General features: G+C 44.6%; 1 protein-coding gene across 1 annotated transcript in view; it reads right to left on the bottom strand.

Annotated features, from left to right (window-relative positions):
* The window catches only part of sema3fb (sema domain, immunoglobulin domain (Ig), short basic domain, secreted, (semaphorin) 3Fb), a 104,603-nt gene that overhangs the window by 39,036 nt on the left and 51,363 nt on the right, over positions 1–14,204 (bottom strand). The window contains exons 3-4 of the mRNA XM_080728902.1: positions 1,600–1,760; positions 377–439 (exon numbers count right to left, since the gene is read on the bottom strand). Of these exons, the coding sequence (XP_080585028.1) occupies positions 377–439; positions 1,600–1,760 (224 nt within the window). The remainder of the gene's footprint in view (positions 1–376; positions 440–1,599; positions 1,761–14,204) is intronic.

Here is a 14,204-nt window from a genome sequence, read left to right as displayed (position 1 = left end):
AATACGGTTTTATACAGGTTTTAGCCTAACCAACCACTCAGATATTTAAATGTCATGTCTGTCTCTAATTCCAAGCCATTTCAGATGCAATACCAAAATGTCCTTTGTTGGCAACGAGGCGCTGTCTTTGGGCTAAAATTGGAACGATACCGAGAAGATACCATAAATGAATTGAAAAGAAAGGGGAAAAAAAAGGAAAAATTTGAAATTCATGGTGTAGTCCCTTTAAAGTGAAAACTATCCAATGATCTTTTTTCTTCTGTATGGCGACCTACATTTTTGGGAAATGTATTATGAGTGAAAAAAGGTAGGGTGTCAAGTATAGAGCCGTGGGGTAACACCGGTAAACAAAGAGATTCATCATACATCTACTTACATTGGTATCCTTTCCACTTAGAATGCACTCCATCCTTCTCTGGTGGGACACCGGCCAGTGAAGCTGTAAGCAGGAAAAACAGAGATCATTGATGGTCCTCATCCAACTGTCACACTACTATATGTTCTGCAACGCTGCATTTATTGAGATTCTTGGAGGGATTCAAACTACCATAGGGATATTCAACCAAGGCTATTTGTACCATTATTAATTAGTCTTGTGTGGTCATTGACATCACCATCACCCCGATCGAGATGCTCTCCAACACAAACCCTAGGTGAGAAAGCTATGATGGCTGCAGCTGGGGGCCACAGAATGACCACAGAATGAGAAAGCTATGATGGCTGCAGCTGGGGGCCACAGAATGACCGATGCCAGATTTTTGGGTCCGACGCCGAATCTTAGCCCTCTGATTACCGATGATTTGCCCATCATTTTTCATAAAGCACAAAATCTATTCTATTCAATCTATTCAATTTGGAAAAACTAGATTAAACTTTCTCAAAAATAGAGAGCTCACAGTACGCCACGTTGTGACACGTGAGCTGGTAGACTATGTTTTGAGTTTCTGAAAAAGTTTGAAAATGTTCGCATATAATGACATGGCAACATAGGGTTAAAATCAGCTGCCTAATTGCTCATATTGATGTCTGGGGGGGAAAGGCAATAAGAAATATAGGTCTGGTATCAGTGGTTCTCAACCTGTGGTTCGGGACCCCCAGGGGGATCGCCAAATTATTTTGGGGGGTCCCCAGAATGATGATTAACTTAATGTGCAACATTGTTTTCTCACTCAACAGTAAACAAACCAACATAAAGTTTAAGTGCATAGAGGGTGTCTCCCCATCCTAAAATGACAATTTGAGGATTTTTTTAATACCTCTTAAATGACAAATTTAACCTTGGCCAAACTGTCAAATATTAGAGACATAAATTGTGAAAATAGCAGATCTACACGCTCACAACGCCTCGCGTTTGCGAGGCGTTGTGAGCATGTAGATCTGCTATTTTCACAATAGAACGGTGTTATACAAAATGTAATGCCTCAACTCTTAGTGCTTGTCAGGGTGGGGGGGTCCCCAGTTAAAATATGATTATTTTGGGGGTCCCGGCCTGAAAAGGCTGAGAACCACTGTAATAAATAACCTGAAAGTGTTCAACTCCCCCAAAATAACAGAGCCTGCAGAGCTGAGGTACAGTATGGATGGACATGCATGTCTTACAATGAGCGGGTCCTTGTTGATGTCATGGAGATCCAGGGAGAGGATGTAGTCCTTGCTGCCCACGTACATGCGATCGTGATCCTCATCCATGCGAAGAATCCGGTAGTCGGTGGTGTTGAGAAGGTAAGCAAAGTGGTGGGCTGTACCAGTAGACCTCAGTTCTGTACAAACACATAAGACAGACACACACAGAAATGTATCCATTAATGACAGCTGCAACAGACACACACACACACACACACACACACACACACACACACACACACACACACACACACACACACACACACACACACACACACACACACACACACACACACATCCGTGCTCCACTGACACATTCCACATGCCACTCTTGCATACCCGACTTATCTGATGGTTTTCCACCTACACTGTTGTAACATAATCCCAAAGATGGGAGACAAGTGCTACTGAATGTCTGTCTGGCTGTGTTGATGGCTCAATACTGCCTGCTGGGAGAGGAAGACAAGGTCTTCTGGGGGGAAAAGCTTCCATCATTAGCCATTATTGCGACCGTAGGTCGCAGATTAGTATGGAAATGGTCACAGCTTGTCCGTATGTATGTATGTATGTATCTCTGTCTCTCGCCTGACACTGTGCTGTGGTTCTATGGGTTTGCTGCTCTGACATCACGCTCTGTCACACTAACAGAATCACTTTTATGCCCATGGCATATATTGAGTTCCCTCATGTCATCAATATTAAGCCCATATCTAACAGGACTTCATATGGGAATGCCCATATATGGAGGCCACATCGGCCACATACCACACTAACAGAATCCATATATGGCCAAGACAGCTGGTTCTACAGACAGGGATCTCCATGTATGGGCATAAAAGGGTATGATCATGTCAGGTGTCATAGACTTTCACATAACGAATAACTGAGTAAGCATGTTTGGGCTCTCACAGCATATCTCCATATACAGTACATGGATCTCCATATATGGTATGGGTACCAGGGGTCTCCATATATGGGTAACTGGTCCGATATACATCACTGGCCAGATGGCAAAGAATTGGCGCATGTCACCCTGAGGTGTCTTACTAGTATATACTGTACTGTATATATGTATATATTACTGTATACACACAGACACAGACACAGACGCATGCACGCACGCACGCACGCACGCACGCACGCACGCACGCACGCACGCACGCACGCACGCACGCACGCACGCACGCACCTACGCACGCACGCACGCACACACACACACACACACACACACACACACACACACACACACACACACACACACACACACACACACACACACACACACACACACACACACACACACACACACACACACACACACACACACACACACACACACACACACACACACACACACACCACAATGGAGTGGACAGGTAGATGGATGCCCTATCAGCCATGATCTGAGGGTCAAGGGGTTTGCTTCTGTAGCGACACAATGCAGTCGACAGGTCCCACCATGTCAGGAGTAACCCTATCTTCCTATAGTTCTGTGTTGGAGTGCTTGTTTGATGTGTTCTCCCTTGGTTCAGTGAAAGCATACAGCCAGGGCCGTGCAGTTTTAAGAGGCTCCACACCACACCATAGACAAACATGCTCCTCCACAGCCTATAGGTGAAAGGATTTACCGGGTGGCACTCATATATGCCTTTGAGACAAACATTGAGGTTTTCACCCAGCCGGCTGGAAAGCCCCGCTTGACTATTTACCTTCATTCTGCAAACCAGCAGACCGCAAATATTTTTTCAAAGCGAAAAAAATCACACATCCAGGATACGACCACGGCTACTTATGTGTTGTTTTAGTGGCCAATATGTGGGCGAGGGAAACCCAAAGATAAACTGTGAAAACACGAAGTGGAGTTGGAGTATTTACACATTTTTATATGAGCACATGGGTGCAGTAGAGTATGATTAGAGGAAGCAAGAAGAAACTAGTAACACCGCCCTTGTGGCACGTCGGCGTTATCAAAGCATAACCCAATGCCCGAGTGTCTAAAAATAAAAACCATTTCAGGGCCATAAAATGCTGCAGGTACAGTACTGTAGATGATTAATAAGCACTTTGTGCAGGACCTGTTTCTAAATGTGTGGCGCGGCCCCAGCAATGTGGCATGCCTTGGGAAAACCCTAAGCTGATACGCAGTTATGTTCTATTACAGAAGGTTTAAAGGTACTGGAGGATACATTCCGGCGCAGCTGCCTGGGTGTTTGCGGGGGAAGTGGTCGGGATGCCAACGCTAGTGCCATCCACATGTCCACCGCCGACGGCTCTTAAAATAAACGCCATCCGCAGACCATTCTAAACGTACTCCCCGCGGAATCCGATAGCGCCGCTCTTTCATGCCAGGTCTAAATTTAACGCGGGGTTACGTCAATAACCAATGATTAATAGCATTAGATTTGCTATATTTATACAGTTTGATCTAATAATGGGGCCTGCCGGGGGAATGTTTATAGGTCAGAGGAGTGATTGACAGCTGTCAGGGCCCGGTACAGGTGCTGAAACATGTGGTCCGTCGCTGTGATTATTTGTGTTGCAGACTTAAGTTGAATGATGAGTCCCTAACCACTCTGACCCTCTGCTGTGTTTATGTCCGTGTTTGTGTGCATGTGTGCATGTGTTCCTGTGTGTGTGCATGTGTGTGTGTGTGTGCGTGTGTCTGTGTGTGTGTGTGTGTGTGTGTGTGTGTGTGTGTGTGTGTGTGTGTGTGTGTGTGTGTGTGTGTGTGTGTGTGTGTGCATTTCACACACTGCACAGTAAAATCCTTCGGATCCTTTTTTATATCCTCAGAGTTAAATTAAAGCTATACTGTGTAAGTTGCTCAGCTTGTGCTTTTTTCATCCGTTTTTCCCCGCGGACCGGGCCTCAGACCACCGCGTCCGCCTTGCCTCGCCGAGACGCATCTGTACCCCTGACCAGGCGTTCGGGAGTTCTGACTCCTTCACCAGAGTAAATGCTGTTGTTATGTTGAGGCAAGCTACTTCCTGAGAAGACAGCAAGACGCGCTGTGATTGGCCGGCAGTGTATGATCCGCGCTGTGATTGGCCGGTAGTGTATGATGACGTAATTTTGCCGCGGAATCCGGACCTCAGCCCGGATTTCAAAAAACATATTTAAAAAAGCATTTCACGGCTGAAATTAATTGAGTGGGTGTTCTAAAACTTTAGCGATTTAATAGTTAGATCAAATTTAAGATTTGTTTAATTATACTATTGAATAGTATAACTTTAATACTGACAATGTTACTGTGGAGAACCCATGTGTGTTTGCCAAGTATTACACACTAGATGGAAACGGCGCACTTGCACATATTTCACACACATGTCTTAAACACATACTTGCGCGCACACACACACGCACACGCACACACACGCACACGCACACACACGCACACACGCACACACGCAAACACATTCCGAGGGCCAATTGAAGCCCTTTCCGAGGCAGGTTGTCAGCGACTGCTCTGTGTGTGTTTGTTGACGGAGAGTAGCTGGATGGGACCATCTGTCAGCTGAGGGAGCAATGTGAACACTGCATAGCAACAACATACCATATAGAGTGCTCTACATCCAGCCACACAAACATATGGAATCCAACCCATGTAATGATCTGATAAAGTATGGATAATGGGCTCCTAAATACACGCTATGGCAGTGTTTCTCAAACTTTAACATTTCAAGGTTTCCCCTTAACTCTGACAGTGTACAAATGGAACCAAATGGACCCGTTACTAGGGTCCATTTGGTTCCGTTTGTAAACTGTCAGAGTTATAGACTTACCGGTATATAGGTCAATTTTTTTATCAGTCTCTGTATCAGCCAGGGCTGGGCAATTAACCCAAAAACCATTGAAACAGTAGAACCTCTAGCCGACTTGTTCATGTAGCTAAATCGAATAATAATATACCAACAAATTGATGTGAACATTTTTATTAATAGATTTATTTTGTAACAATCGACTAAATCGATTAACCACTTATGCCTTGTATTGTACGTCGTTGTACAATGGTGCCGTGCACAAATAGTGAGCCTGTAATATTTACAGTACAGATTATGCCAGAACTATGATCATGCTCTGTCGTATTAGTCCTTTGAAACATTAACTCTCATGTGTGATAAACTGGACCCAAGTGAATGCAATTCAAACGTGCATCCTCTGTTTGTTGTCTAAATTAATCAAAGCTAGCAGACTGGGCTGGCGTCTCCTTTAACATATCTTTTCTCTGTGAGACCAGTTGTTTTCTCTTAATCATTAGGGGGGCAACCTCTTCAGCAGCTAAAACACTGCGCTCATTGTCAAACCTAAAAACCACGGCAATGAAACTTCCTATAATGTCTCAACAGGGGTAAACACACACACAACTAAAAAAGAAAATCACACAGAGGGAAAACTGGACGCGGAATCATGCGAGCACGCCAAGCTACTCCACATTATGCTCTATTTTTTCTCCCTCCTTGTGTTTCCTCCCATAATGTGTCTCCAGGCAGACACAGGGGAGCGTGCCTCTATGAAACGTCTATCCAGGACTTCTAATGACAGCGGGCTGAGCGCTAGCTGCTGAAAGTGCTCTGGAGGTCAGGCCACCTGTGGAAACAAGCCCAGCAGGTCCCTGGCCTGAGACCGGGCCTCGGCAAACACCCAGTCACAACCCGCTAGGAGACACATGCAGGGGAGGAGGGGGTTGTGCTGCCTCGTGCATGATCAAGATTAATGGCACGCTGTGGCTTTGACAGCCAGGGGTGTCGCACCAAATTCTGGGCCCCGGGTGTACAAGGATTCACGTCAGTTATTTTGTGCTTTAACTGTTGAAAAATAGCAGATGTACAAGATGCAAGCTTGTAGATCTGCTATTTTTGAAAAATCGTGACAAAGTCTTTTTGAAAAACCTATGTTTCTATGTCAGTGGTGCTCAAACATTTTCAGGCGAAGGACCCCCAAAATGATATGTATTTGGCCACGGACCCCCATCTCAAAATATTTAGTTTCAGGGACCCCCCATAAGCAAAATTTGAGTTACAAATGTTCGCTTAAAAAATACATATATTCATCCAATTGGAACCCTCACCCCAAATAGCTATTTTTGGAGTGCCATCAAACTTTCAAAAAAAGTCCAACATGGTGGCCTTCGCAACATTGGTGGCAAGGCGTAGGATACTGTTAGGATGGAAATCTCCAGACCCTCCTTCTGTGGCTTTATGGCTGAAGGATATCATGGAGTTTCTAAAATTGGAAAAAATAAAATTCCCATTTGAGATTTTTCTCAACCTGGCAACCATTTATCACATACTTTGAGGGACTGAGGACACTTCCAGTGGACTGATTGATAGTGCAGTTCAGTACGCCCAATGACTACCTGACATATGAATCTGTAAAGGTATACATAATCGAGGAGGATGGCGTCTGATAACACTCTATCGACTTGAATTTTGTAAAAATTACAGCTATGGTGCCTAGAAGACTTAATCCCAATTTTTTTCCTTTTCTTTTATTGTTCTTTTATTTCCATGTATTTCTTTACTTTTAATGTACTGTATTTAATTTGGTAATGATGTTTGTCTTAACTTATGTTATATACGCTGACCTATTTCAATTTTATATTTGTGTTTTAAGGAGTGACTAAAGATAGCAATACGGGGGGAGGGTTGGGGAAAGGGAGAAAAAGAAAAAAGAATGTCTTTACAATATTTAATTGATGTTTAATGTAAATTGCTGATGTATGAGACATGAATAAAGATATTGACCAAAAATAAATAAATACATATATTCAAAGATTTGCACAAACTTTCACGACTTTTCAAAGCGAGCTTGTATATCTTTTCAATAGTTAAAGCTATACTGTGTAAGATGCTCAACTAGTGGTCAGTAGCCCTATAGCAAACCGCGGTCGCGTTCGCGTCTTTCGCCCGTTTTTCGTACCTTCACACCCCCGCGTCTGCCTCCACAACGCCGAGAGCTATCTTTAGAGGGGTCCCTGGTTCCTGTGCGTTCAGGCATTCCGGAGAAACGGACTACTTCACCCTGCCTGGTAGGCGAGATTACCTTTTGAGTAAAGAGACACACGGGCGACTACAAATATGGCGACCCCACTTCAAGATGCGCTGTGATTGGCCGGTAGTGTACCATGTGTGCATGATCGGCGATGTGATTGGGCAACGTATACACAACGTATACAGATGATGCAGATTACGTCATTTTGGCGCGAAATCCGGTCCACGGCCAGGATCATAGAAAACATATAAAGAGAAGGCTTCAGAAGCTGAAAATAACGGAGTGGGTGTTCTAAAACTTTAGCGATTTAACAGTTAGGACAATTTTAAGATTTGTTTTATAAAAAAAGTTACATGGTACAACTTTAAAGCATAAAATAGGCCCCTCCACCTTGGACCCTAGTAACTCAGTCCCACTTTTCCCCCCCTTGTGACGCCCCTGTTGACAGCGCCTGCTCTCGCGGTCGCTGCATTCAAAAGACAAGCCTCCGATCCTTTTCTGAGCATCGCGGGGGATTTATGGATGCAGTGTTCATTCCAGTTATTTGACAGTAAACAGTCAACAGTCACAATGCACCCATGTAGCGGAGGGCGACTACAAGTTCGAGCAGGAAAGGAACTCGGGCTGAACTCTTCTCATCTTCTCTGCAGTCACATTGCACGACAGCGTTCTCTGCATGCGCAGGCTTAGTCTGCAGATTTTCGAGGGCCGGGCGCAATGCACAAGCCCGTCTATTAGAGCCAGATCAACTCCTAAAGTAGCCCATTACTGTGTGTTGGGTTTAGGCTCATTCTGGGGGGTCCGTGCTCCGCGAGCACACAGAAGGGGGCTTTGTCTCAGGACTGCATCACTTCCCGCCATGAAATGGCAATGGCTCTATTAGAGGTGAAAGTAAGCTGGTCAGGGAATCTGATCCTTCACTCTCTACAACTCTCTCTTCACTCTTTCACGTACCTTCTTACACGTGCACGTCCACGTGTCACACACACACACACACACACACACACACACACACACACACACACACACGCACACACACACACACACACACACACACACACACACACACAAACACATGAGAAGAGGTTGGTCTCCCTTTCGCTTACTTACTTTCTTGCTTGCACGCTCATGCAAAAGCACACACACACACACACACACACACACACACACACACACACACACACACACACACACACACACACACTTGAGTGTAACACATACTTGAGTAGCATACAGAAAGGAAGCCAATCAAGTTCTCCGGTGAGTGGCGATCCTGTCCACTGTCTCCAGTCTATTGAACATGGACAATCCCCTGCTCTTTCTCATGCAACTGAAGGTGCTGCTGGCTAACACAGCTCACCGCCAGTTCCCACAACTCAACACCGTGCCCTGCATAGCCACCAGGTAGGTTTAATGCTGGCAGGTGAGGACAACAGAGTTGATTGATTTATTCCTTTTTCTTATCGACAACGAGTATATGCACAAAACAAATGATTGCACAAGTTGGTCAAAAGGATAACACAAAAAATAGAATTCCATTGTGGTCCTATTTAGGGGCATGTAAGACAAGGCTCAAACAAACCTACTGCCTCTTAAGTCTTAATGCCATCATTTGGCACACAGGGTTGTGTATACTTTATATGTTGTGTACATTATGTGCACAATAAGAATACATTTATTATTCTTTATCAAAGCCTTTACTTGCCCTGGGAGAGGGGAGAGATAAAAGGACAGAGAGGGTGTTAAGTCATATCGTGTCATGGTGAGCAACTGCTGCTTGAGGAACTCATGGACTATGATGGGCTGTCAAACACTGTTGCTGTGGATGGTGTGGATGGATTTATGGTTCAGTAGACGCTGCAGCTAATCCAGGAGCAAAGGAACCAAACCACAGAGCAGCCTTCAACGGTTCACAGAATGGCTGTGTACCCGAGACATGTTGATGAAAGTGATTAAAATGTTGATCAAATGCTATTTTCACAGTAGTATTTAGTAGTAGTATTTGTTAATGAATAAAGCTATGGTTAAACTTATTATCATTGCCTTCGTTGCTCTCATTATCCAAGCTCAGGCAACAACATGTATACCATAGCAACTTAACCATAAAAGTATTCTAAATCATTTCAAAAATAGCCCATCTACAAGCTCAGCAAAAGTTGCCTCACGATGAGTTGTGAGCTTGTAGGTCTGCAATAAAATGATTCAATAAAATATTAGGATTTTTTATTTACTTTCGCGTAGAATGATATGAACAGAATAGGGACTCCAGGGTTAAAGTGGTTTAAAATGGGAACAAACTCCAACCATGAACTGCTCAAGTGGTGCTGCTCAGAGGCCACTGGTACAAGACTGTGATCGTACGAGACTTTCAGGTGTGTGTGTGCATGCGTGCCGTGTATTTGTATGTGCACTGTGCACACGTGTAACTATCACACCCTTTGCAACCCCTGAATGTGATGAATACGAATGTATTCTTAGCCAACATGCCTGGTTAAATAAGGGTTGAATGAAAAAAAAAAAGAGAAAAAAAAAAAAGGCAGAAATCACTAGGAGAGACATGCCTCGCTGTCAGAATGGGCTCTCCTCCTCCTCCTATGAGAATAGTTGGCTGCTGACTCTGATCTCCAGGGCTGCAGGTCTGCGTGTTATAGCATATCTCTCCATCTCCAATTAATAGCCCACAGGCCCAGTTTACTTTGGAGATACGTTTGGACAGGAACATGCTGAGTTAACTGGTGTACAGCACAGCCCAAAAGATCTCATCTCCAGCGATGATGAGACTTATATAGGCTAATGTGAACGTGAACGTGAAATAAATTCCCGCTGTGCTGTCAAATGAGGGGAAATGGGGAGAGTGAATTTTGCGTATCATATTCGAGCCTAATGCACCCTCCTCCACGGTGCGCTTGGGAAACACGAGAGCTTCCTCTCATTAAGGAAAGATTACTGCATCTAGTATGACTTAAGAGTGTACCGTTCACCCCATGCTAAACTTTCCTGGCAAGTCTACAAGTCACATAAGGCAAATGATTGGATCATGGAAAACTCGAGTCTGTAGAGTATGTTTAAGCATAACACGCAGCAAGAGAAACAGGGAGAAGAAATAACACATGTAAAAACACACACACGCGCACACACACACATGCACGCTCACATTAGCTACATGCGACTGATCAGGGAGCTCTGCCGCGTTACATATTTCTCTGGTTTCAGACGGGGTAAATTAAAAGTGCAGGTCCCTGCCAACGATGAAGCGGAGCATGTTGGAGCTTGAAGCGTGCCCTGGCCCCTGTTGAAAGTAGGCCTACTGGGGGTAAGAAAGAAAGAAAGAAAGAAAGGGGAATGGGGGTAGGAAGAAATAATAAAAGACAGAGAGTGAGAGATGAATTGAATGGATTTTTTGGGGTCTCTGGCTTTGACACTAAAATAGAGAAAGAGCTATTCATGTGGACTCCCGGCCACCTGGACAATCCTAGGGTTCTGTGGTTTTCCTCCATGCAAACTGGCAACTGTAACCATTGCGTCAGTGCATCCTTCTATTCAGGGATGACAGCCTCATCGGAGCGGAACAACAGGGATTTGAGGGGCTGGAATGCTCACGTACGGCCCGCAGACGTTTTTGATCCGAACGACGCTGACACATTCATCAATGGACAAACAAGGTGGTGATTAGGGATTTATTAACTCGTTTATGGACGTGTAATTAAAGGTGCAGAGGAATATCCTGTTGGCATGTGGTTGAATGACGCCGTACCGTCGACAGTGTCCCCGAGGCCGTTTCTTTCAGCCTATGTGTGAGGGACGTGTGTGAGTTCACACACCAGAGTGGCAGAAGTGATAATTAGGGTGTTTGGGGGTGGGGTGGGTGGTGGGGGGCATCAAAGGCTGTGCTTGTCAGGGATCCAGGCCAAATAGTTTGAATGCTGTCACCGTAGCACATACACCAACGCTTCGGAAAATAAAATTGTATTGCTTTACAATATGCCCTGTTTCTTTTCAACTGTGATTATGGAATCCCAATGCAGTTGACATATTGATATTCAGGTGAGTGTTAGGCTCCCTGCTTGTAGCCTGGCAAGCCAGCCCTGATACGTGCTCACTGCTCAGTCACTCATTCCTTCCCCAGTATCAGGTCTGGACTTCTGCCGATAGACACAGAGTATGAGAAATGAGAAAATGATCGGGGCCAATCAGTGACTGTGTTTCAACAAGTGAAAAGCTTCCCGACGTAGATGCAGGCTGCGGCATTTTCAAAACAACAATGGCTGCCCTCGATGCAACAAGTTAACAACAGTTAACGCTGAAACGATAAAACAAGCAATAAGTGAAGTTGGAAGAGAGTTGGAATCAGTTTGCCGTTCTTCCGACTGGCTGCACTGTGATGACAGTTGTTTTGCTACGCTGATTGGTTAGAGGAGTCTGTCCCGCCCACTTTTCAAGCTGCCTATAGCCCAAAGTCCAGACTCATATTGTGGGAAGGAACGAGTGAGTGAATGCACAGTATGAGACTGGCTTGCCAGGCTACCCTGCTTGGACTCAGCTGGCTCACCTTTTCACAAGGTACAGTGATGGGCTGAATCAACATTGCCACAGGTTAACGAGATTTGTCTGACATTGGGGAAGACACAGACGCTCTCGTTAATTTTTTGTCTACTTTTGTTAGCACTCGTAATATTTAGGAAGTGCCTGCTGCGTGACTGCACACTGACCCATTTATGGGCCTGGCCATCACTCAGGTTGGTTGGGTACATGGAGTGGTGATGAACTTGGGAACTGGGTTAAGTCTGGTCACTCAGACAGCTGCTATCTATGTGATCAGACACACAAAGTCCCAGTCATTCAGTCCAAGCAGTTACATGGCTATCAAATGCTGCTCCAGGAGATTTACTTTCACTCTCCTATTGTAAACACGGCCACAGTTTGCGGAGAAAAGTGAGAGAATGGTTTTGCTTTTTGCACTCATGGGTTTGGAATTGGACCGATGTTATCATACAGTGATACATGTTTCCAACTACTCATGAAATCTCATGAAATCATTTCGAGGTTTTCTAACGTTTGAAGCTTGTGTTTATATTGGCATGATGTGTGGTATTTAACTGTTGGGTGTAAATGAATTTGCACCTCACTGCCAAGTGTCCCAACAATGCCATAAAAAATACACGCACAAACCCTATTAAACACACGCCACAAAGAGTGAGAATATAAGTTTTAAAGTTTTAAGAATAAAATATTCGTATACAGACAAAAAACAAGTCAAAGCTGATGTATCTACAAGATCTCAAGAGAGTTGGCACATCTCCAGATGCCTGCATCTGATTGTTTGTTGTTCTGTAAAATCTACTCATCTAGCATAACTTTCTCACGGGCACTTCCTGTGTGTACGAGATAGCGACTCCGTTGATGCAGGAATGATCACACAGCACCAAGACAGGTGAAGTTTGGAGAATATGGCATCTTTTTAAACTACGTCCATTGGGAGTCTACACACAGCTGACGTCCCTATTTCCCTGTTTCCCTGTATGTGTTTAAATACACCAAGCTGATGGTTGGCTGAAAACAGAACTGGGGATAGTCTGCTTAAGTTGGCGTGAGCATATTTCCGTCTTTAGTTGGACGTCACGGAAGAGGTCGGGAGACAGATTCAAAACATGAATTGGCGCTTGGCCATCGCCTGTAGTCAGTCCGTTTAAGCGAAGCAATCAGTAAAGTTAGTTAAGTAGTAGATCGGCTGTTTTCACTAGTTTAATTCATTTTTAAAATGAAAAATGCAAAAAGAACGTTTTTGGACATACAAGGTTTTCACCCGACAACGACGATATGCAGAGAAGTTGTTGTTGTCCAAAGGAGTTAGGCCGCAACCTCTGAGAATTTGATTTTATTTCTAGAAGGGATCACTGGTGACCCTTGCCGCTGTAACCCTCGCCCTCTATGATTGTCGGCCAACGGTTGACCAGGTTTATTTTGACTTGCGGAAGAGTTACTTCTAATCAGCAACTCTCAGGGCACACACTACACAGAGTCACGTTTGATAGACCTCCAACGGCTTCCTTCAACACGTTCTCTCTTCATGTCAAACATTAGCAGGAGTTGTTTGGGTTTGTGTTGGGCTTCACGCTTCAAAGACCAGTGGGAAGGTGTGACACAGTCGTTGAAGAATGCCACTGTGATTGCTGCAGCTCAGGTATAGCCTTGTGTAGCCAGGCTTACTCATCTGAGAAGAGAAAAGCCTGGTTACGACCATAGGCTGATACGGCATAGAACGGTGATACTTCCGCCAGGAGAATTTCACCGGAAGTTGTCTTTTAGACCAATCACAGTGCGGTGTTGCTGAAAATCTATTCCCCGCAGATAAATGTTCTGTTCTCTCTCACGCCTTCGTCCTTTCTGCTCGGAGTGCTCGCACAGTAAGCAGCAAATATGGATTCTACAAACTTTACACGTTTCTACTAAACGTTTACGTTTCTACTAAAGAGCGAGTTAACTTACGAGCAGATAAACAGAGTGCAGCACATGACGTAACTTCCGTTAACCGCAGCACTTCCGCCACTTCCGGTGTCTACAGGTTCATGCCATTCACATCGCATATTGTG

The sequence above is a fragment of the Nannobrachium achirus genome, assembly GCF_963921795.1.
Source record: "Nannobrachium achirus genome assembly, chromosome: 6".
Taxonomy (NCBI): Eukaryota; Metazoa; Chordata; class Actinopteri; order Myctophiformes; family Myctophidae; genus Nannobrachium; species Nannobrachium achirus.
This window is presented reverse-complemented; position numbering and strand designations above follow the sequence as displayed.